This window comes from Melospiza georgiana, chromosome 3, assembly GCF_028018845.1.
Source record: "Melospiza georgiana isolate bMelGeo1 chromosome 3, bMelGeo1.pri, whole genome shotgun sequence".
Taxonomy (NCBI): domain Eukaryota; kingdom Metazoa; phylum Chordata; class Aves; order Passeriformes; family Passerellidae; genus Melospiza; species Melospiza georgiana.
Genome location: NC_080432.1, coordinates 205,757 through 229,469, shown reverse-complemented (window position 1 = coordinate 229,469; position 23,713 = coordinate 205,757). Strand labels below are relative to the sequence as shown.

General features: G+C 52.3%; 1 protein-coding gene across 2 annotated transcripts in view; it reads left to right on the top strand.

Annotated features, from left to right (window-relative positions):
* NRBP1 (nuclear receptor binding protein 1) overlaps positions 1-23,713 on the top strand; it is a 34,866-nt gene that overhangs the window by 6,535 nt on the left and 4,618 nt on the right. The window contains exons 3-10 of one of the 2 annotated variants that reach the window (XM_058021086.1): positions 9,863-9,985; positions 10,355-10,456; positions 10,539-10,628; positions 11,190-11,230; positions 12,248-12,342; positions 15,971-15,994; positions 22,780-22,863; positions 23,119-23,177. In XM_058021086.1, the coding sequence (XP_057877069.1) occupies positions 9,863-9,985; positions 10,355-10,456; positions 10,539-10,628; positions 11,190-11,230; positions 12,248-12,342; positions 15,971-15,994; positions 22,780-22,863; positions 23,119-23,177 (618 nt within the window). The remainder of the gene's footprint in view (positions 1-9,862; positions 9,986-10,354; positions 10,457-10,538; positions 10,629-11,189; positions 11,231-12,247; positions 12,343-15,970; positions 15,995-22,779; positions 22,864-23,118; positions 23,178-23,713) is intronic. The other variant, XM_058021087.1, reaches the window with a different exon arrangement.

The window sequence follows — 23,713 nt, the reverse complement described above, 5'->3', positions numbered from 1 at the left end:
GTCCTCCAAGCAGGCTGGCACTTAGAGGGCTGCCAGCTCCCTGACAGGCTTTGACAATGGGTTTGGTTTTTTTCCTGTTGGTGCAGAAAACCAATGCCATGCTGTAGTTTCTATAGCATTCCTTGACCACAGGGAAGGTATTAAGAAGAAGGGAGTTTGTGAAGCCCTTTTAACATTTTTATTGGCTCATGTGGGGCTTCCTGACAGAAATGGGAAGTGCCAGAAATGGCCGAGGGGCACTCGGGGGTGCCGAGCATTTGTCACAGCCCCGTTGTGTCCGTGCTCACAGGCTGTGACGGACAGCTGGCACTCATCCTTGCAGGGCTAGCTGCTCCTGGGAGGCTGCAGGGGCTGGGCTGAGCTCCCTCTGCATTCCTCACAGAGCTGTTCTAAAAATGCCCTGGTCTGCAGCAGCGCCAAAGCCAGCCCTCTGTCTGGGGAAGGACACATGCCATGGTGTCCTGACAGCTGCCCTGGTGGCCCTGGTCTGCAGCAGCGCCAAAGCCTTACGGGTCAGCCCTCTGTGTTGGGGGCCCAGGCAGCCACAGTGGTGTCCTGACAGCTGCCACAGCTTTGGGGGAGCTTGGACTGGCTGGGGAGAGGCTTCCTGCCTGCTGGGCCAGCACAGGGGACAGAGAGAGGCTCTGTGGGGCTCTGGCTGCAGGGAGGGGCCTGGCAAATCCTGATGGACACAGGCACAGCCAGACCTGGGGTAGCCTGAAAGCATGGGGATCCTCAGGCATCCCACGGTGCTTCTCAGGCATCCCATGGTGATCTTCAGCATCCTGTGGTGCTCCTCAAGCATCCCATGGGGATCTTCAGGCATCCCACGGTGCTCCTCAGGCATCCCATGGTGATTTTCAGCATCCTGTGGTGCTCCTCAAGCATCCCATGGTGATCCTCAGGCATCCCATGGTGATCTTCAGCATCCTGTGGTGCTCCTCAGGCATCCCACAGTGACATGGATGGCAGGACAGCTGCCCCCTGTTTCTCTTGACCAGTGCTCAGGAGAAATCCCGTCTCAGGTGTGTAGTACCTGTCTCCCAGGCCCTCTTTCTCTGCAGAACCCAACCCCAGGAGCTCTTGTCCCAGCTCTGGCTCATCTGGTGTGAAGGTTGCTTGCAGATGTGTGCTTGCCTGTGCACACACACACAGATTGAGAAGCACATTGGCATGGAAAATGGTTTGAAAAATAGTTTAACATAAGGACGGTACAGGTGATGGTGACAAGGCTGAGGGCTTGGCTTTGACACTTGTCTTGATCGTTCTTGTTGTGTACCTTTGGAAGTTCCCTCAAGCATCCCATGAACAGTGTACACAAATACAATTATTCCATATCAGAATTACTGATAATCTCACCTTGCAGGCGTTTTTACTTCTGACACCTTATGGCAGTCAGCTTTGCCATTTAGAGATGTGTGTCAAGATCAGGTGGTCATGGTCCTGTTTAAAATATGCTGTTTGCTCCCCTCATTGCCTGCTTTCTCCGGTATTATCAGAAAACATGAAATAATAGCTTTTCTTTAGTGTTTTATGTGACTTCAGGGATTGTTTCCAAGAGTGGCGCTTCCACAGCATACCAATTTTTATGGCATTTTCTGTTCAGAGTACTGATCTTTCAGCCCCTCCTGCGTGACTGATGCTGTTCAGTTACCTGCAGTGATTTCAAGGTCTCTCTGCCAATGAAAGTGTCACAGAAGAACAGGATGGGCTGTAGCAGACTGGGGGTTTGTCACATGGAGTTTGTCCTGTCTGGTTTTCCCTCTCTCCTTGAGTGTCACTCTGCTGGCACTCTTTCCCAGTGCAGTTACAGAACCTTCCTGAGGAGCTGTCTGAATGGGCTCATTCACAGATATTGGGGTTTCTTCCACACTGCCTTGTTTATTTTGATGTTTGTTTCCCCTTGGGAGTTAGGGATGAGGAATCATTGCCTCTTCCTCCTGCCACAGACCAGCTCAGTGTGGCTGAGCTCTCGGGCTCCACCGGATTCCGTGTTTGTTGTGAAGCGCCGAGTGCAACTGAGCACTCCTCCCTTTGGTCTTGCAGTTTGTATTAATTTCTGGTATCCATTGAATAGGTGGAATGATGCTTCTTTCCCTCTGGGATACGTGGCACTGGTGGGGATGCACATCAAATCCTGGGCCTCTCCCAGCAAGAGAGATAGCAAGGGGCTGGAGAGTGCCCAGAGAATGGGACAGTGAGGGGCTGGAGAGTGCCCAGAGAAGGGAATGGGGCTGGAGAGTGTCCAGAGAAGGGAATGGGGCTGGAGAGTACCCAGAGAAGGGAATGGGGCTGGAGAGTACCCAGAGAAGGGAATGGGGCTGGAGAGTGTCCAGAGAAGGGAATGGGGCTGGAGAGTGCCCAGAGAAGGGAATGGGGCTGGAGAGTGCCCAGAGAAGGGAATGGGGCTGGAGAGTGCCCAGAGAAGGGAATGGGGCTGGAGAGTGCCCAGAGGAGGGAATGGGGCTGGAGAGTGCCCAGAGAAGGGAATGGGGCTGGAGAGTGCCCAGAGAAGGGAAGGGGGCTGGAGAGTGCCCAGAGAAGGGAATGGGGCTGGAGAGTGCCCAGAGGAGGGAATGGGGCTGGAGAGTGCCCAGAGAAGGGAATGGGGCTGGAGAATTTCCAGAGGAGGGAATGGGGCTGGAGAGTGCCCAGAGGAGGGAATGGGGCTGGAGAGTGCCCAGAGGAGGGAATGGGGCTGGAGAGTGCCCAGAGGAGGGAATGGGGCTGGAGAGTGCCCAGAGGAGGGAATGGGGCTGGAGAATTTCCAGAGGAGGGAATGGGGCTGGAGAGTGCCCAGAGGAGGGAATGGGGCTGGAGAGTGCCCAGAGGAGGGAATGGGGCTGGAGAGTGCCCAGAGGAGGGAATGGGGCTGGAGAATTTCCAGAGGAGGGAATGGGGCTGGAGAGTGCCCAGAGAAGGGAATGGGGCTGGAGAGTGTCCAGAGAAGGGAATGGGGCTGGAGAGTGTCCAGAGAAGGGAATGGGGCTGGAGAGTGTCCAGAGAAGGGAATGGGGCTGGAGAGTGCCCAGAGAAGGGAATGGGGCTGGAGAGTGCCCAGAGAAGGGAATGGGGCTGGAGAGTGCCCAGAGGAGGGAATGGGGCTGGAGAGTGCCCAGAGAAGGGAATGGGGCTGGAGAGTGCCCAGAGAAGGGAAGGGGGCTGGAGAGTGCCCAGAGAAGGGAATGGGGCTGGAGAGTGCCCAGAGGAGGGAATGGGGCTGGAGAGTGCCCAGAGAAGGGAATGGGGCTGGAGAATTTCCAGAGGAGGGAATGGGGCTGGAGAGTGCCCAGAGAAGGGAATGGGGCTGGAGAGTGCCCAGAGGAGGGAATGGGGCTGGAGAGTGCCCAGAGGAGGGAATGGGGCTGGAGAGTGCCCAGAGGAGGGAATGGGGCTGGAGAATTTCCAGAGGAGGGAATGGGGCTGGAGAGTGCCCAGAGGAGGGAATGGGGCTGGAGAGTGCCCAGAGGAGGGAATGGGGCTGGAGAGTGCCCAGAGGAGGGAATGGGGCTGGAGAATTTCCAGAGGAGGGAATGGGGCTGGAGAGTGCCCAGAGAAGGGAATGGGGCTGGAGAGTGTCCAGAGAAGGGAATGGGGCTGGAGAGTGTCCAGAGAAGGGAATGGGGCTGGAGAGTGCCCAGAGAAGGGAATGGGGCTGGAGAGTGCCCAGAGAAGGGAATGGGGCTGGAGAGTGCCCAGAGGAGGGAATGGGGCTGGAGAGTGCCCAGAGGAGGGAATGGGGCTGGAGAGTGCCCAGAGGAGGGAATGGGGCTGGAGAATTTCCAGAGGAGGGAATGGGGCTGGAGAGTGCCCAGAGAAGGGAATGGGGCTGGAGAGTGCCCAGAGGAGGGAATGGGGCTGGAGAGTGCCCAGAGGAGGGAATGGGGCTGGAGAGTGCCCAGAGGAGGGAATGGGGCTGGAGAGTGCCCAGAGGAGGGAATGGGGCTGGAGAGTGCCCAGAGAAGGGAATGGGGCTGGAGAGTGCCCAGAGGAGGGAATGGGGCTGGAGAGTGCCCAGAGGAGGGAATGGGGCTGGAGAGTGCCCAGAGGAGGGAATGGGGCTGGAGAGTGCCCAGAGGAGGGAATGGGGCTGGAGAGTGCCCAGAGGAGGGAATGGGGCTGGAGAGTGCCCAGAGGAGGGAATGGGGCTGGAGAATTTCCAGAGGAGGGAATGGGGCTGGAGAATTTCCAGAGGAGGGAATGGGGCTGGAGAGTGCCCAGAGAAGGGAATGGGGCTGGAGAGTGTCCAGAGAAGGGAATGGGGCTGGAGAGTGTCCAGAGAAGGGAATGGGGCTGGAGAGTGCCCAGAGAAGGGAATGGGGCTGGAGAGTGCCCAGAGAAGGGAATGGGGCTGGAGAGTGCCCAGAGAAGGGAATGGGGCTGGAGAGTGTCCAGAGAAGGGAATGGGGCTGGAGAGTGTCCAGAGAAGGGAATGGGGCTGGAGAGTGTCCAGAGGAGGGAATGGGGCTGGAGAGTGCCCAGAGGAGGGAATGGGGCTGGAGAATTTCCAGAGGAGGGAATGGGGCTGGAGAGTGCCCAGAGGAGGGAATGGGGCTGGAGAGTGTCCAGAGAAGGGAATGGGGCTGGAGAGTGCCCAGAGGAGGGAATGGGGCTGGAGAGTGCCCAGAGGAGGGAATGGGGCTGGAGAGTGCCCAGAGAAGGGAATGGGGCTGGAGAATTTCCAGAGGAGGGAGCACTGAGGGGCGGGGGAGTGTCCAGAGAAGGGGATGGAGCTGGGAAGGGAACGGAGCTGGGAAGGGAATGGAGCCCCAGGAGGGGCTGAGGGAGCTGGGAAGGGAATGGAGCCCCAGGAGGGGCTGAGGGAGCTGGGAAGGGGCTCAGCCTGGAGAAAAGGAGGCTCAGGAGGGACCTTGTGGCTCTGCACAAGTCCCTGGCAGGAGGGGACAGCCAGGGAACAGGGACAGGACAAGGGGAAATGGCCTCGGGCTGGGCCAGGGCAGGCTCAGGGTGGGTGTTAAGGAAAACTCCTTCCTTTAAGCCATGTCCAGCCTTGGCCCAGGCTGAGCAGGGCAGGGTGCAGTCCCCATCCCTGCAGGAATTTAAAGCAGTGTTCCCCATCCCTGCAGGGATTTAAAAGCAGCGTGGATGTGACACTGTGCAGGATGGGTTAGTGGTGGCCTTGGCAGTGCTGGGGGAGTGCCTGGACTCGATGATCTGAGGCTGCTTTTCCAATCTCAGTGACTGTATCCAGAGGAGGCCTGTTTCTATTCAGAGTATCTTGACTCCTGTCATAGTTCTGTGCTTTTGTAAACTGCTGATCTGCTGCCTGGAGAGTTTCCTGGTGGGAGTTTGTGGTTAGGTCTGTCCTGCAGTGTGGTGTAAGCCAGAACTGTCAGAGTGCTTCTGGAGAGGCTGGATGGCCACTGGGTGACAGCCTGTAGAACGGTGGTGTGACATGTAGGGGGACACAGTATGGGTAAATGAAGGTAATGAATGTAGAATGTAATTATCCCCCAACGAGTTGCAGCTGGACCCTAATACAAAAGAGTAGGATGATAACAGGCAACACCTGTAGCAAATAAGAGCTGGTGGTATAAAAGAGTGGATTGGTGGGAGGAAAAGTCAGATGGCTGCTGCAAGGACCAAGAACAGTCCTAGAGGAGGTATGAAACTGAGGATATGAAATCCTTGCACCATAAGGGTAATAGAAGTGTTGTGATGTATGAGACAGCAGTGACACTGTGCAGGGTTCCAAAACTGTCCCTTTCCCGTGGAGCAGCTGCAGCCCTGGCTCCCAGCAGGGCTCAGCCGTGCAGGCAGCACGGGGCAGGGCCCATGGCAGGGGACAGGGACCAAGCTGTGGCCTGGGTTTGAGCACAGCAGCTCCTGAGCTGGAGCACTGAAGGCAGGAGTGAGGGAGAGCAATCTCAGCACATGGAGGGCTTTCAGCTCTGTCTTTAAACGGTCCAGATGTGTGCCTTGGGTTAACAGACCAACTCTTGGGGATGTGTTTGATCCTGTTACTTGTTGCAGCATGTCTGGAAGAACCAATTACTGTAGTGCTGATGATCAGGTTGTCTTCTCCTTACAGTTTAGTTGCTGCATGAGGTGTCTGCACAGCCATGGTAATAATCAATACCACCCTTTCCTTGCTGCTGTTCAATTACACTGGTTGTTTTAATTTTCTTGTTGAATTAAAGCCTTTCAGCTTTTCACTACCATGACTGTAATTGCCAAGGCCAATATGTCAGTTTATTTAAAACATGAAGTAGCATTGTTGCTTTGCTTTGTTGGATTTCTTTTGCCTTTGCCTGCAGTGGACCTGACATTCTTTATTGTGTTCTTTATTGTGTTCTGGATTAGCCTCAGATGCCAGAGAGCCCTTTTTGTTCAATTTCTGTGGGTAAATTTGCTGTTTTTAGTTTCCCCACAGCTCAGAGAGAAGCTGAGCTGCTCATGGCCCAGCTGCTGGCTCTGGGGGTCTCTTATCTCTAGTCCCAACCATTTCCCAGGTGGTTGGACAGAGCTTTCACCTTTCTCTGGCTTAAACAGGTGTCCAGGAAAACTGGGTAACACAGTCATGCTGCTCTGAACCAGGTCTGGGGCTTCTTGTGAGGCTGTGGCCTGGTGTGCTGCCCCTCCCCAGCTCTTTTTCAATGTGCAACTCCGTTCTGTACTGACACTCTAGTTATTGTGATCTTCTCCCCAGTTTTTATACCTTTTATCCCTAGATTGTAAATCATCACTGTGACTTGTGATTTAGGCTGTTTTTGTTTTTTGTTCAATTGACAGATCATGTGAACTGCAGAATGTCTCTCCAAAGGTCTATGCTCTTTCAGCTACAGATACACAGATGTTTGAGAGCTATACAAAAAATATGCTCTGGACAATGGAATAGCTTTCCAAAGGGAAATTTAACTTCCAGGCTTTTTCCCCCTTAGAGCTACTGTGCCACTCCACCCATACTCCTTTAAGTATTTAATATTCCCGTTGAGTTTCCTTGCCTTTTGCTTACGTGGACTCAGAGCTGTGTTTGCTCTTCTGTAGTGCAGAGCTGCTTCCTGTGCTGTGCTGCAGAAATTGGGCTAAGCTGGGCTCAGATCACTTCCTCCCTCGGGGTGTAGAAGCTGCCTGCTCTGGGACAAACACCAGAGTGATAAATTATCCCAATGCTTTCACGAGGGCTCAGGATTCTGCCTTGCCGAGCATGGGAAGGGATGTGCAGCAGGGATTTGGCAGGCAGCAGGAGGAGTCTGCTGTTGCCTTTCAGTTGTCTGTCTGCATTTTCCCCTTTTGCTCTTCTCCCCAGGCTGTTGAATCTCCCGAGGAACAGAATTGCCATGGGTGATGTCAGCTGGGTTTGGTGTCCTGAGTCATATCTGGAGCTCTGGGATATTGCCTATGAGTCATGGAAATCATTCATGCTCGGGCAGCTGGGCCACAAGTGGGAGATGTGGCAGGTCCACGGCCCCAGCTGCATCACTGGGGCAGAATTTCAGCAGTTTCTGGTTCCTGAGGATTTACTCAATGCAGTAAAGCTGCAGAGGGCCTTTAGCTGTTGGACTCCATCATTTGTTTAGGAGTTGCTGTGAGCAGGCAGCAGGTGGGATGCAGAGGGAGAATCCAAGGGATGCACTGAGTGTCAGTGTGGTGGCTGTCACCTTGTCCTTGCACTGCTCACACACCTCAGCTTTCCCCTTGTTCCTCTCTGCTTTGATTGAATTCCAGGTGTCATCACCTTTCAGAGGATTCCTTCACAAAGTTGTATCTGAGTTTTTGAGACATTTCTGCTGCCTTGGGCTTCTTTAACCTTCCCTGAAGCTAAAGCCTTTTGCCATTCAGCTTTAGTAATTGTGCTGGGTGATCTTATGCAGTTGTCATCCCCAAGATATTTGTTATTCTAAAATTTGAAGGAATAAATCTTCTATCCTTAATTACTTTTATTCCTTCAGCTTTCTTTAATGATGAAACATAACAGGCCTGGCCTGTTGGTATCAGTATGTTTATATGCATATATATACATTTAAAAAATCAAGTTTTTAGAATCAATATGAACGCCTTCTAAACCAAACCTCAGTCCTTTCACCCCTCAGTTGTGTAGGCAGCTCAGGTGGAAGGAGGTGGGGTGGTTCATGATGGGCTGTCACCTCCTGTGATGATTTCCCATAGCTGTCCTCTGTACTCAGGCAGTAATTATGGTGTAATTATGGCCTGTACCCCCATTCCTGCCCGTGCCACACCTTGCTGCTGTGTCATTCTCCTTTACTGCTGAGTTTACTGCCAGAGAACTCTGTATCACTCTGCTTTCACTGTGCCTGGCACCCTCTGAGCTGCAGTGTCACCTGCAGTGCCAGAGTGTTAAATGTCATTGGGCCTGCTCAGTCCCTTGGGAGATCATAAGGAACCCCACCTGTGTTGGTGGCCTGTCCCTCTGTGGTCAGGCTATGGAGGGAGCAGAATGGAATGGAGTAACTCAGCTGGAATGATGGAATTGGGTACATTTGGTCATGTGAAAGTGGCTGCCAAGGGAGAAGGGATTTTTGAGGGAGCTCTTCTACAAGGTGAGAAGTTTCCAGCAATGGGATGCTGATGGGGTCCCTAGTGAGGGAAGAGAAGGTGACACAATATGAGAAGGAGGAGGAGCTCTGAAGTGTTTGGAGGTGATAAAGATGAGTCTGGATTTGCCAGGAGAAGGAGGAGCTCTGGAGTGTTTGGAGGTGATAAAGATGAGTCTGGATTTTCCAGGCAAATCTGTGTTATCAGCTACCTCAGGGGGAAGCTGGATCAGCTGGAAGCTGCCAGGCCTGGTGATCAGAGCAGCACCAGCCCTGCCTGAGTTGAGGGGTGCTGGGACAGTGCTTTAGACACAGGGGGGATTCCTGGGGCTGTCCTGTGCAGGAACAGAACCTGGGCTGCAGTGATCCTTGGGGATCTCTTCCAATTCAGGTTGTCCTGTGGATCTGTGAAGTGATTCTTGGTGTGTGGGCAGCAGATGGGAGCAGCAATGACTGCTGGTTGACAATTAAAAGGTGAATTCTGCCTTCTTGTCCTCTCTAAGTGCTTTGAATCCAGTGCAGAGGGATATCCACTGTGGCTGCTGTGTGCCTGTGAGGTTGCCTGCAAAGGCATTGCAGTAAATGCCATGGATGCTGGATCAAAGAGACCATGTTCATCTGGAATGCTGCTAGATATCTGAAGAACAATGTTGAAGAAAGCTTTGGTGCTGGGAGCAGGGTTCACCTCTGATCTCTGCAGCTCTTTCAGCCTTATGTCCTCCCACAGCCCTTGCCATCCTCGTGCTGGGCTCCAAACTCTCAATCCCCTCCCCTTATCTTGATGCTGTCTGAGTGCTCATCTGTGTCTTTAATATTCAGTGTGGATGTCCTTGTGCTGGGTCCATGTTTACAATTATTAACTAAAGAAGTTACTCTCGTGCTTTCCCTTGTGTCATTGCTTCCCCCTCTGAAGCTTCAGCTTTCCCCTTGTTCCTCTGTGCTTTGGTTGAGTTTCAGGTGTCATCACCTTTCAGGGGATTCCTTCACAAAGTTGTATCTGAGTTACTGAGACATTTCTATATCCCTCTTGTATTGTTGGAGTGTTTTTTTGTGGTGGAATGAGCTGCAGGTGTCCTGAACCATGAGAATCTAATATATTGTTGGTGGAAGGCAGCTTTGCTGCAGCACAGCGTTTGTGCACACAAGGTTTCCCCACCAGTGTGCTCAGGACTGGCTGCTCACATGCTCTGCAGTGACTCGTGTTGGGGATATGCCCTGCTCCATGTGCAGATGCTGTCCTGGAATCCTCATTAATTAAAGTTAATGAGCAGAGTTGATGATTTTCCAGTGGTGCTGCATGGCAGTGGTCAGGTGTGGCTCACAGGTGTCTCCACCCTTCCCTGCAGGTGAACCAGCGCAATGTCCCGGGCATTGACAGCGCCTACCTGGCCATGGACACCGAGGAGGGCGTGGAGGTTGTCTGGAATGAAGTGCAGTTCTCTGAGAGGAAGAACTTCAAGCTTCAGGAAGTGAGTTGATGTGTCTCCCAACAGGATGTGAGGAGCACGCCCTGCCCTGGGGTGGGATTGTGGATGCTTTTTGTGTTGACTGTTGCCTGGGTTTGGAAGGCTGTGCTGTCCAAATGTAGCAAATTTGGCTTAAGCCTGGCCTGTATAGGAAATGTCCTGGAAGACTGTTGGGCTATTTCCATGAGCCCTTGTGTTCAGTTTGACTTGGCCATCAAACCACACTCTGTGAGATGCAGTGCAGAAGGAAATGGGATCCTCCCTGTTCTTAGCACATGTATGTTAGTGTTTGAGGGGACCAAGAGCAAAGAAGAGAGAAGGATATTTGGTGTGGTCTCTGATATGACATGTTTTTGTCTTTCTGATGTTAAGGAAAAAGTTAAAGCAGTGTTTGACAACTTGATTCAGCTGGATCATCTCAACATTGTGAAGTTCCACAAATACTGGGCTGATGTCAAAGAGAACAAGGCCAGGGTGAGTGCAGCCATCAGGCTGTTGGGTTCTCATTGTTGGGTAATTAACAAGGTGGAGGGTAACGTGTCCTGCTGCCCCACAGGTGATCTTCATCACTGAGTACATGTCTTCAGGGAGCTTGAAACAGTTCCTGAAGAAGACAAAGAAAAACCACAAAACCATGAATGAAAAGGTAACTCTTGTTTTCTGTGTGACCGTAACTCTTTAGAGCCATCAGCCCCTGGAAATCCCTTTCAGCAGAGGATCCCAGAGAGAACTGGTGATAACACATTGCTGCAGCTGCCCTGTGTCCCTGTGACTGAGGTCAGCTGCAGGTTCTCTGGGACAGCAGCTCTGTGCTGGCTGCTGTACTGCCAGCAGCTCTGCAGCTCCTCAGGTGTGGTGTGGCAGGCGTGGCCCTGTCCGGGTGTGACAGTGTGCCGGGCGTGTGTTCCTGTCCAGGTGTGACTGGTATGGCCCTGTTCAGGTGTGACTGGTATGGCCCTGTCCAGGGGCCTCACAGGGAGGGGGGAAGGTGTCTGTAACACGGGAGACTGGAGCCCAGGTGTGTTCCTGGACCCATGGGAGTATATAGAAACAAGCTGACCATAGGAGTACTGATTTCCGTACACCTGCACTGAGTAAAAGCTGGGGCAGGTATTGCTTCCTGCGAGTGGGCTGTGAATCACAGAACTACAGATTAGCTGATTAGCTCCTTGGGGATGATTTTCTCCTTTTCCTCTTGTACCTGCAGGCATGGAAACGGTGGTGTACCCAGATCCTCTCTGCTCTCAGGTACGTGGGGTGTTGACCTTGAGGTCCCAGCCTTTGGGACTGATGGCAGTTAAGTATTAGGGAGGTCTCCAGAGTATCCAGCTTTATAATCTGAGTTTCTCCTTGGTCAGGAAGATGTTGCAACAATGACAGGGAATTCAAGTTCCATGTGAGGGGGCTTAGGAAAACTTCCACAGTGTTGGCAGGCTGCAGGCCTGTTGCAGGCAGTGGATTCAGGGATATTGAGGCATAGTGTTGTTAGGTGTGTGTGTACATTTTTTGATGGTGCAGCCTTTCTGCAGCCATCTTTGTGCTATACAGCTGGGTAGAATGTGGTATGGGTTTTAAAAACTCTTTTCCACCTGAGCTAGAGTTGGTGAGTATCTAATTAGAACCTTAGGAAAACAACAGCCTGGATGACAGAGCATGGCTTGCACTCCATAGAGGAAATTCTGGTGCCACTTGGCTAAATTACAACTATTGGTGAATAGTTTGGGTTCTAATAAGCCTCTGGGAGCTGACTGTCCTCCTTTGTGCTAGCTGCTAACATAAACCCCAGCAGAGTGAGATGCAAAACCAGAGTGTACCTGGGACCCAGCACTGAAAAGCCTTATTTGTGCCTGCTGACAAACATGCCCAGTTGTGTGTGTATAGCACTAAGTGCCCCTTTGAGTAGGGGCAGACTAAGGCTCTGGTATTTTTGGTATAAAAATAAAATTGTAACCCTTTTAGAATGCACTCAGCAGTACTGGATTGGATGAAATTGTGTCTTTACCTCTGGTACCCTGAGTTTCTTGGGAACTGATAGGAGAAATCTTTCTCGTCCCTTCTGCCATGTTCTGGAGATTCATTAGAGGCAATCCCTGTTTGGTTCTCAGCCAGAGGCTGATGTACACTCATGGAATTGTATCTCCCAGCTGCTGTAAATCCCTGGCATGTGCCCTTTGCTCTCCTGTTCTCTTCTGAGGTTTCCTGATGTGGAAGGGTGTGAAGGGAGGGGTTCAAGGCCTTGACCAGTGCTCTGTTCTGCATCTGCAGCTACCTCCACTCCTGTGATCCTCCCATCATCCATGGCAACCTGACCTGTGACACCATCTTCATCCAGCACAACGGGCTGATCAAAATCGGGTCAGGTAATGCTTGCTGGGGTGCCCCTGCCTTGCCAGAGACTGCCCACACAGAGAGAGGCACTGCTCCTTTCCAGCTGCCTGGCACCAGAGGCGTGTGTACAGGTGCTTCTCCACCTCCACATCAGGTGTGCCAGACACTGGGAGCAGGATTCACTGGTGATTGGACCCTTGTCAGTGCAGGAGTGACTCTTCTCTAGCCTCTTCTTTAGCTTCTTGTCTCAAGGGGATGGCACAGGAAATGATGCTGAAACCTGGAGGTTTTGTAAGCACATAATCTGTGGGTTCATCTGCTCTGCAGGTTTTCATGTTGATGCACTGTGGAGCTTTGGGAGCTGTGTTCGTGCAGCCACAGGAGTGCTGCTGGTAGCAGCCCATGTTTATTATAAAGTGGACAGACTGGCAGCAGCCAGTGGCTTATCCAGCATGCCATTATCCCATGGGACAATGGAGCTGCCTCAGGCTGCTGAGCTGCCCTCAGCCTGCTTGGCACCCACGCGCCCTGCTGGAGCAGCCACCCTGTGCCAGAATGGTTTATTTCATAAGTGAGCAGTGATGCTTCTGGCAGTGCAGAGCATCCTTGCATGCTCTGGCTTTTCCTGCTGTTCCCATGTCTCTGAAGATCTGTCTGCAGTCAGGATGCATTATTTCACTCCTTGACACGACCTTTCAAGGGACAGCTTTGCTACCTGTTGTTCAACTTCGGCAAGTATTCTCAATCTGGGAATAGGTCTCTGCTTTCCTGGAGCTGTTGTCTGTGTGAGTTCTGCTTTGATGTGGAGTGTACAGGGAGGATGCTCTGCATCACCTGTCATCCAGAAATAGCCTCTCCATCAGCTGCAGACCTGTGGCTTTTCTTCCCATCAAAGAACTCCTGTGTTGTTGTGTTGTCCCAGAGCTGGGGTAGCAGGTTTGTGCTTGTACCAGGGAGACAGGATTGTGGCAGAAGGAGCCACTTCACTGCTCCTGACCTGCCTGTAAACTTGGGGACTTCACACAAGCTGATGTCACCATGTCATCACACAGACTTTGTGTTTTCCTGACTTTCTCCAAGTGGGACAGATTTCCAAGAGTGAGCACATCTAGTACCTGTATGCTGGCAAACTCCCTGGCATTCAGCTCAGACTGATGGGAAGACTTGAGTACTCCAGAAATTCCCTTTTTCAGTTTAGTTTCAAGGTACCATGCAGCTGCCATGTTTCTGCAGGGCAGCCAGTGCTGTCTGTAAAAGCAAACCCATGGAGCTGGCATTGCTTTCACCCCAGGGAGATGCTGCAGCTCCTCAGCCCTGCCATTCCCAGAGAGTGCAGCTCCAGGGCTGCTGCTCACAGGCCCTTCAGCTGTGGGTGAGTGGTGGCCTCAGCCTCACACCTTGGCTCCCCTCAGTTTCACACAGCTTTGCTGCTGTCAGGTGCAGCACAGGGACGTGTGTGTGCTCGTGCCAGGAGAGGTGGGTGTCTGTGCTGTTCCAGCTGCAGGATGTGCTGCAGCTGCAGTGCTTGTGTGCAGCTGTTCCTGACCTCTCTGCTCCACAGCTGTGGGCTGCCTGCCTCACCTCACATTCAGGAGTCAAGTAATTCATCTGAAAGATTCTGTTCCTTTCCTAAATAAAAAAGGAAGTGATTGCAAGTGGGCTTGTGGTCAGAAGAGGAATCCCCCAGATGGGAAAGCTGTGGCTCCAGTGCAGGCTGGAATTGGAGTTGGCAGTGTTGCAGGATGTATTCCTGTTCCTGCAATGCCAACCAGAAAAGGCAAAGCTGCATCCCCAGGACTGCTGGTTGTGTTGGAGCTGGAGCCTTTCTCCCTGGCCCTGCTGCCTCTGCAGTGCCACATGGGCTGGGTTTGAGTTCTGTGCCTGGAACAGCAGCTCTCCAGCATCACTGACAATGCCAGGCCCATGTTTGCTGCTCCTGTCCTTGTTCTGTACAGCTGGCTGGTGTCTGAGCACTTCCCTGTGTCCACTTAAAGCAGCAGGACAGCAATTCCTGTGGATTTATGGGGAACAAGGATTCAGTGCCCTGTGAGCTGTGCTTTGGTGCTGTCTGTGTCCCCAGTGCTGTGCTGGATGCTGCTCCCCAAGCTCCTCTCCCTGTGGCTTTGGCAAAGAGAATACTTGCTGAATGTGGGGCAAAAGCCTGGCTAGGGCAGCTGCTGGGTGCACTGCAGGACATCCTGCTGTCTGCTGGGTGTGCCAGGGAGCAGCAGCACCCTGGAAATGCCTGATGGGGTCCCTGTGACACTCGTTCAGGGTGGGAACAGCCCTGTGCTCCCTGCTGCTCCCTCAGAGGCAGGAGCACCTGCCCTGGCTGCACTGGGCACTGGTTCTCTGTTCAGCCTGTGAATCTGTGTGCTGGGGTCAGCGGTGAGAGAAAAAGGGACTGGGAAGGAGGAAAGATTTTGCATAATGTTTAAATGCAAAAGCCATCCATAATCCATTCGTTTGCTTATGTTTTATTCCCCAGTTCCATAAAGTGCAGAGGTTATAGATTTAAGGAGAATGTTTCAAGTGAGTGGAGAGCTTCGGAGAACTTGTGATGAGGATAGGAAGGACACTTACAGCTCTTAACCTTGCCACTCAGAGACTGGAACGTCCCACCTGCTCTGTGGGGCTGGGGTCAGATGAAATTCCTTGTGATAAGCCCAAGCTGTGCCCTGTGCACTGTTCCCAGAGCCCAGGGGCAGCACAGTGCTGCCTCTGTGGGTGTCTGTGCTGCAGAACATGGGTGTGCTGGGGCTGCGGCTGCTCTCAGTGTGGGAAGGACAGCCTGCACACACAGTGTGTACAGCAGGGTGTACACTCACACAGGTGCCTGGTGCTGCTGCCTGCTCCTGGTGGCATTGCTGGCAGCTGTTCCTGGAACTCCCACTGGCAGCCTAAGAACCATCCACAGGTGGAAAGAAGTGATGTGTTTGAATGAAATTCCTCTTGGGCAGCTCTGGGAGTGCCCCAGCAGAAGGGAGGCCTCGGGCTGGGGGGTCTCAGTGTCTTCTGGTGCTCCTGAGATGTGGCAATGTGTCAGCATCTGCTGAGTGAGACCTCAATGGAGCCCAGAGGAGGCTAGGGGAATGCAGTGCAGATTGTGCCCCCAGGCATTGCTGCTGTGTGTCTGTCCTGGCTGCACCACCCCTGACTGAGCCTCAGTCTGTTTAATTGTGTCTGCTCAGGCTCTGCCCTCAGTCCCAGGCCATGGGGCAGGACTCTATGGGTGTTAGCTCTGCTGTTTATCGTGTGGCCAGGTGTGTAAGTGTGGGTTCTCCTGCTGAGATCTGTGGCCAGAAGCTGCTGGGATTAGAGAAAGGGAATTCTCTGCTGAAGGGTGGGGTGGGTGGGACTGTAGGACACTCACAGAGGAACAGAATTTCTGGCTTCTTGGTCTCAGTCTGCCATGATCTTCTGCTTGGTCAGAGCTGCCTTGTGTCCCCTGCCCAGCCTGGTTCTCAGGTAGAAGCCCTGATGTTCCCTAGGTAGATTTCTTTGAAGAGGTGGCTGAGGCAGGGCCCGGTGCTCAGTCCTGTCCCTGTGTGCCCTGACTCTGACCCAGCTGTCTCTATGGATGTAAGTGCTTTGCTGTTCACCAACTCATTGACTTTATCTCGTTTTACTTCCCGCTCACGGGCTGCTCTGTTACAACAGTCTTTCATAGGATATTTGCTAATGGTGAGCAAACTTCTCCGCTCCTGTGATGTGACTCCACTTATGTCATGTACATGATTTTACCTCTGTGTGTATCTGTATATATATATTTATATATATATGTGTGTGTATCTATATTTGTAACACACAGACATACACACTGATGTATTTACAGTGTTCCCTTGCTATAAGGCTGTGTGTAAAACTGTTTGGCTTAGGTGCATCCTGCTTGGAGAGCTCCTGTTGTGTGCTGGGATGCCAACAGTTCCTCGTGCTCTTGGCCAGAGCCTTACAGAGAGGGAGCACTGCCCTTTGTGAAGTCTCCTGGTTGTTAGTTTTCTCCCTCTCCATGTTCTTAGCGTGTGCTAGTCCACGGGCCCCGTGCATGCCAGCTCCTGCATGTCAACAAGCCATGCCTTGTTCTGAGCTCTTCCCAGCTGAACTTCCCACGTCCATCAGGCTCTTCCCTGCTGCTGCTCTGCTGCCCTTGGCTGGGGCCCAGCCCTGGACTAGCCCCCACTGTGTGCTTGGCTATCCAATTGCTTGCTTGTAGTTTGAACTCCTTAGATGTGTTGGTTTTAAGATGAATGTTTCAGTGAATGTGTCTGGCTCCTGATGGCCAGATCCCTCCTGCCCCAAATGAGTCCCTGGATTGAAGTAAGCTTGGCTATTGATGTTTCCCCAGATAAATCTCTGGTTTTGGGGAGATGTGTGCATATGAGGAGGGAGTTGGGCTGGTGGGAGCCAGAGAAGGATTCGAGTGCTGCAATTTGTAACCCTATTGCGTAGAACACCGTGTTTACATTTAAAATAATTATTTATTTTATTTTTTACCATCAGGGTTATTCTCGATGGTTAGAGTTTGTTTCTACTGAGTTGGGAACCTACCAACCATCAGCTGAAGTGGTGGGAAGGGCAAGGGCCTGACCAGATGGGCTCTGTGCCTTCCAGGCTGGCAGGAGGATGTGCTGTGCCACCCTGCATTGCCAGCGGGGCAGAGGCTCCTGGAAGCTCAGCCTGGGATCTGGGGTGGCTGAGGGCATGGGGATGTGGTCAGGGCTGGAGTCTGGAGTGGCTGAGGGGATGGATGGGGATGTGGTCAGGGCTGGAGGCCTGAAGAGCAGGGCAGGTGTCAGGGTGATGGCTGCAGGGTGGCAGAGCAGCAGCCAGAGAACTGGCTCAGGAATGAGCCCACAGAGTGGGGACCGGCCCGGGGCTGAGCCTGAGGCCTAGGGCTGGGGCCCGGGGCTGAGCCTGAGGCCTGGGCCCAGGGCTGGGCCTGAGACCCGGGGCTGGGGCTGAGCCTGGGCCCTGAGGCTGAGGGCAGCAAGGCTGAGGGCTGGCCAGCCCCTCCTCCAGAATCAGGCACCCCTGTGAGCAGAGCCAAGGGCCCTGGTTCTAGAAGGGCAGGAGAAGCCTGGAACAGCACTCTGCAGGCACAAGGAGATGCTGTGGTGCCTCAGCTGTGCTGGAACAGCATCCGATGGCCTTGGAACACTGAGCTTTCCTGGACTCTGAACTTGTTGTACCAGGAGATGCTGTTGATATGAGAGCTGGGCATCTTGAGCAGTGATTTGGGTTTGAAAACACTAAACCTTGAGCAGTGATTTGGGTTTGAAAACACTGAATGTAGGGTGTAAGGCTCCTGTTTTGCTTGAGCATTGATTTGGGTTTGAAAACACTAAATCTTGAGCAGTGATTTGGGTTTGAAAACACTAAATCTTGAGCAGTGATTTGGGTTTGAAAACACTGAATCTAGGGTGGAAGGCTCCTGTTTTGCTTGAGCATTGATCTGGTGAGGCTGTGAGTGACATGCTTTCATAACTAATCTTATTTTAGTCATCACTTCACTCCCTTGGATTTTGTTGCCTGATCTTTAAATGCCATGCTGGTTTCCACATTCTTAACAGACACCTGAGGTGATGCATAAATAAGAGGTTAGTAGGATATCTTGGATCTGGCTTTTTTGTTTTTTCAACTATGGCAGGTGTAGTTTTAAAAGGAAAATAATGGATAATTTAAGTCATCAGACATTAAAAAAATCTGCCATAAAAATGGTGTGTTAGCACTGATTTAGGAAAATGTAACTTGAATAGATGTAGTTTAGCTTTTCTAACTGTACAGTTTTATGTGTGAGTCAAGCACATTGTCTATCAAGCCAAACATTTTTGGTTCCTTAGAAACTTGGCAAAACTAAGGCAGAAATTCATAATGAGATTTTTCTGTGACTACAGGTGCTGCTGGGAAAGAGACTGGGCAAGGAAATTGTTTTGAGTGGAACTTTCTGCTATATAAAAGTTCAAGGTTGGATCCAGGCTAGTTTTTTGAGGGGGCTGGATTTCCTTTTAGAGGTTTGACTGCCGTGGGTCTGTGTTGTGTGTGAAACTCTTGGTGTAAGAGCCTGTCTCCAAGTGAAGGCACTTCTCATTTGGCTTGTTCATGAGAAGCTGTAGGACAGGCGGGTTGAACAGCGTGAGGTTGGTTTTAATGGTGCTGGTACAATGTAATGCTGCAGTGCTGTAGCTGCTGCTGTGGTGACCAGAGGGGCAGAAAGAGCTCCAGAGAGCTGCCCTGGGTTTTCCTGTGAGCACAGAGTTAGAGCAGGAGCAGCAGCCATGGGGAGTGCCATCCATGGGCTCTGTCCTGCTGGAGGCTCCAGCACTCACTCCTGCTGGCCCCGTGTTCAGGGTCTGTGTCTGGGGAGGCTGGTGGCATTTTTACAGTCCACTTTAGTGGGAGGAACTGGTCACCTTGGTGGCCTTGTGGCCAAGATTCTCCTCCTTCTATGCTGTGATAGTAATAAACTCATTTTGTTTTGCAGAAGGTTTAAAAGCCAGCTCTCCTAGTTCCTATTTCCCTAGCTCAGAGTAGCCTCTGTGTGCTGCTGGGACTGACCTCATCCATGAAAACACCAGAAAGCCACCTAGACTGGTTGTTGTTTTCAGTTAAGTAAAATATTTTAAAAGGTTTGAATGTCTCTGTTTAGTGCTTCAGGTTGTGGAACATCCATTTTCAGAGGTCATTGTTATTTCTGTGTTGCACTGAAGGCACTGCTGCTTCAGTTTTGTTCAGCTCTGTTTTTTCTCTGCTTTTATGTGACTTTCCCCGTGGGCATGGGGATGTGAACTGTAGTCATCCAGGTCTCCATTCACCCATTCTCACATTAGCACAGCAGCTGCAGGTGTCTGTTCCTTCCAGGGCCCTTGGGTTGAAGGCTTTGTGAGCCTCAGCAGTTCAGGGAGCTCCTTTGTGCCATTGTGAAAGGATCACTGAGGCACCAACAGGCAGGGGCAGCCTGTGGTGCTGGCTGTGCCTGACCCAGCCTGGACAGCTCTGTGGGTCAGTCTGGAGCTGTGTGGGCCCTCTGGCACTGCTCCCAGGGTGAGCTTTGCTGTGGGTTAAACCTCCCCAGGTCCCTTGGCACGTTGTGGAATAATGATAATCAGAGATGTGGAGCTTGAAATCTGGGAAAGTTGTACTTGAAATTCTTGATCTTGTGGGCCCCAATTGCGTTTTAGAGTGTGCATTTATACTGGTTCAGTTCCTGCTTCTGTTAGGCAGAGCTGCTCACAGCAGAAGATGATCCTCACAGTGGTGTTTCTGAGGGCTTGTTTTCCAGTGCACACGTGTCCTCTGGGAGCAGATGGCTGCTCCAGAGTAGCTCAGTCTGTAGCATTCAGTGAGTGTCTGTTCTTGGTTTTTCTGATTGCATGCAATTCTTGCACTGTGATGTGAACATGTATATCTATTTCATAGCAATATTGCATTGGTGCAGCCCAAGCAGGGGTTTGTTTGCATGGTCAGTGAAGCCTCCATTCTTCTGGTCTAGAATGTGGAACTTGGTTTTGGGTGCAAATTGCAGATCTCCCAACACACTTGGTTAGGGATGAAGTTGTTTGTATAATGGATTCTTCCAGCTGAAGTGCCAATAAGCCCCTAAGTCACAGTTTAAGAGCCTGCATGCAGCCAGGATTGACAGGTACTAATCCCCCAGCTCTTTTTTATCTGTTCTTGTTTTTCCTGCTCTGCCTACTTCTACTTTCTGCTTCCATGTAATGCATGTGGTCAGACACGTCAGCTTAGAGCTCTTAAGCAATCTTTTAAATGTAAAAATACCACTTGCTGCTTCATGAGCAGCGTGACACAGTGTGATCGTGTCCCTCTGTGGCTCACTGACAGGAGCGTGTGCCATGGCCCTGGGAGTCAGTAGCTGATGATGACCTGGGCTGCATTAGGCAAAACTTTGCCAGAGGAGGGAGGGGATGGTCCTGGCCCTGTGCTCCGTGCAGCCCCCCATAGATCAGGCTCATTGTTGGGTGCCCAGGACATGAGGGACAGGGACAGGCTGGGGACAGCCCCCAGCAGCCCCCCGGGGTGGGGATCACCTCCAGGGAGGGCAGTGCAGGTGAGCCAGGGCACAGGAGCACAGGCCACAGCACAGGCTGGAGCCCAGGTGGTCCCTCTGGACCTGGGCATTCTCAGTGTGGAGGTGGCACAAGCACAGGTTGCCCAAGGCTGGGATGGAGTCTCCATTCTGGAGTTTCCCACCCAGACACAGTGCTGGGCAGCCAGCTCTGGGTGTCCCTGCTGGAACAGGGCTGTTGGACAGGGTGATCTGGGCAGGTCTCTTCCCACAAGAGCCATGCCATGACTTTGATTCTGTGTTGATTTCTTTGGAGATTGCCTTCTCCAGTTTTGTGTGACATTAGCTCTCCCTCGCCAGTGCCACGGGTGCTGCTCCAGCAGTGTTTCCTCTGGAGGGAGCCATGGGCAGTGCTTTGGCAGAGGCTGGTTTCCTGCTGGAAGCCATGTCAGTAGATGTGTGCATATGTGTGTAAGCTTCACCTGCACTGGGAACAGTGTGTGGTGAACTTTTCATACTCTGAGTCTGTTTGCTCCCTCAGTTAATGATACTCAACTGCCAGAAATAATAAAATCCTGTTCCTTCTGGTGACTCAGTGTTGCAAACATTTTGCAAATACTGTTTGCAGTCCCTGATACAGATCTGATGGCTGTAGGAAGCTTTTACTCTGTGATCAGCATAAATATGACACTTCTTCCTGTTTGACTCCTTGTTTAATGGCTGTATCCTTCTTTTTATGCCAAATAACTTCCTAGTTCCTTATTTTCTAGGCCTTGCTCTCCCTAATAAAAGAGCTTTTGTCATGCCTGTGTGCAGAGAAAGGAAACTCTAACACTGTGGGTTTGTGCAGCCGTGTACCCTTTTGCAGGAGTGGAAGTGCCTGGGGTATGAGTGCAGGGATGATAATGTGGCCTCACAGCTCTCCTGGCCCCGTGCTCGCCCCCTCACAGCTGCAGAGGGTGGTCTGGGGTCAGTTGATAATTTTTAGGTCCCTGGTGGAACAATCCCATTGCTGGGTTGCACAGCGAGCCTGGGACAATCTCAGAAATCAGCTGTTGATCCTTTCACTGGCACTGCTTCCCCTGCTTTCTGCTGGCCAGGGCACTGCCCTTGGCTGAGGAGGGCAGTCCTGTTCTCTCTGCATGCCCACAAGAACCCAAACAGCCCAGGGGCCTGCAGGAGGCGAGCAGGGCTGTGGCACTGGAGATCTTGGGTGCCTGCAAGGGGAAGTTCTGAGTGCAGGATAAAGGCAGAGATGGGCTGTGAGATGGACACTGCACAGGAGGGAAGTGTCCTCTGCAGCATGGAAGGTTCCAGAGCAGGGCTGGGTGCCCAGGCAGCCCTGCTGAACCTGCCAAGGGCACAGCCAGGAAGGAGTGAGGAGTGCCACCATTGCCTCCAGGGCTGGCACTGCTAGCACCCAGGGGGCACACAGACTGCCCACTTACTCTGGCCACCTCCTTTTGCACATTCCTGAGGGTTTGGGAAGCCTGACCAGCTACAGCATATTCCTGTAAGAGTGCCCGTTGAGTGCCCAGATTGAGTTCAGCTGGTGAAGGACAGGTTGCTTGCCCCACCCTCTGCTGTGCTTCACACCTCTTCCTACCACCTGTCCTGCTCAGACACTGGATTTGGCTGAACCTTTTTCTAAAATTCATCTCTGATGGTGATTGTCCGGGGGGTGGCCAGGTGGGACATGGGACTGGCACTGGGCACATTCCCGTGTGACAGCAGAGCTTCTAATGGCTGGTGGCTCTGTGCTCCCTGCTCTCCTCAGTGTTTCTCCCTGGCAGGCAGCTGCTTAGTTTCAGGGAGTTGTTTGCAGTCTCTGCAGAGGTGGCTGTCCCAAAAAGTTATCTTTCATGGGGGTCCATAATTATGCCCTGCTCACTGTTCTTTGGCTGCAAGTTATTTCCTCCCCACAGCTGGGAGTGGTTTGTGGAGCTGCTGGCTGCTGGGAGGTTCTGCTGTCTGGGTGGTCACCTCCCTTCCCTCAGCAGCTTGCCCTGATTCTTGTCTGGAGGTGCTTTGGCACCAGCATCCTCCTGAAGCGTGCAAGAGTTGTGTGGTAGGTCCATCCTCCCTGAGCTGTGACCAACTGCAGTGGCACCTCTGGCTGCTGCTCTGAATGAGTGACTTGCTGGTGACAAAAGCTGTGGATCTGTTTGAAGTCAGGCATTTCTGCTGGGAGTTGTTCCCACCTTGTCCTGCTGACAGCAGCAGTTGTGGTCTCCAGGTTTGCCCTTGGAGAGTGGTGCCAAGCTGCCAAGGAAACAGTGCAGGGATGTGTTGGGTTGGGGCAGGTGACAAGAGATGGATGCTGTACCTTAATGCCACCACTCTGCCCCCTTGGGTGCCACGGGCCTGGAGCTGCAGGCGTTCCCTGGGATCCCATCAGGGATGGGGTGTGGTTTCTGTATCCTGAGCATTCCTGGTTCTCTTCCAGTGGCGCCAGACACCATTAACAACCACGTGAAGACCTGTCGTGAGGAGCAGAAGAACCTGCACTTCTTTGCCCCAGAGTATGGAGGTATGCTGTGCCTGCAAGCCTGGGCATTTTTTGGCCTTACTGATGCTTCCAAGCTGTCCTGCACCTTGTTGTCAGTTCCAGGCTCCTGACAGATGCAACATTAACAGTCCTGAGCCATTTGCCTGCTGAAATGCTTCAGCTCCTCTGTGGTTTGGTAGCAGAGGAGGGAGAAGCTGCAGGACTGTCCCAGCCTGGTGCAGGGTGGTGCTGCTGCGTGCAGAGCTGACTGATAACAATGCTGTTTCTGTGTTACAGAAGTTGCCAATGTCACCACTGCTGTGGACATCTACTCCTTTGGGATGTGTGCACTGGAGGTGAGTGTCAGACATGGGCTTTGGGACAGAGATGCTGAATCTGAGGAGAGAGAGAGCTCTGCAAGGGCCATGGCCATGGGTGGGTTTGCTCAGTGACAAATGTGTTTTGTTCTCAGAGCCAAGTGCACTTTGCCTTGGAGGGATCCCTATGGAGGCTCCCCCAAGTGCCTCACCAAGCAGGAAATGGCTCAGGGATTTGCAGTTCTTCCCAAATTCCTAATGGGTAATGAATTAGTGGGTCTTGGCCAGTCCTGAGGTCAGACTCCTTGGCTGGAGGGAACAGTCCCTGCTGCAGACTCTTATGTAATGTCCATGTGTGTGACAGTGCCTGGGCTGTTTGGAGCAGGGGACAGCTGCAGTCTGTCACTTGGTCTGGGCCAGCCTGTGTAGAGCAGAGTCTGTAATCTGTCACTTTGTCTGGGCCAGCCTGTGCCCATCTGAGGGAGGTTGCAGTCAATGTGAGTCTGACACACCTGGTCATAGCAGCTTTGTTCTTCCTCTGTCCTTGCAGTCAGTAGGTCCAAGTCCAGGTAATG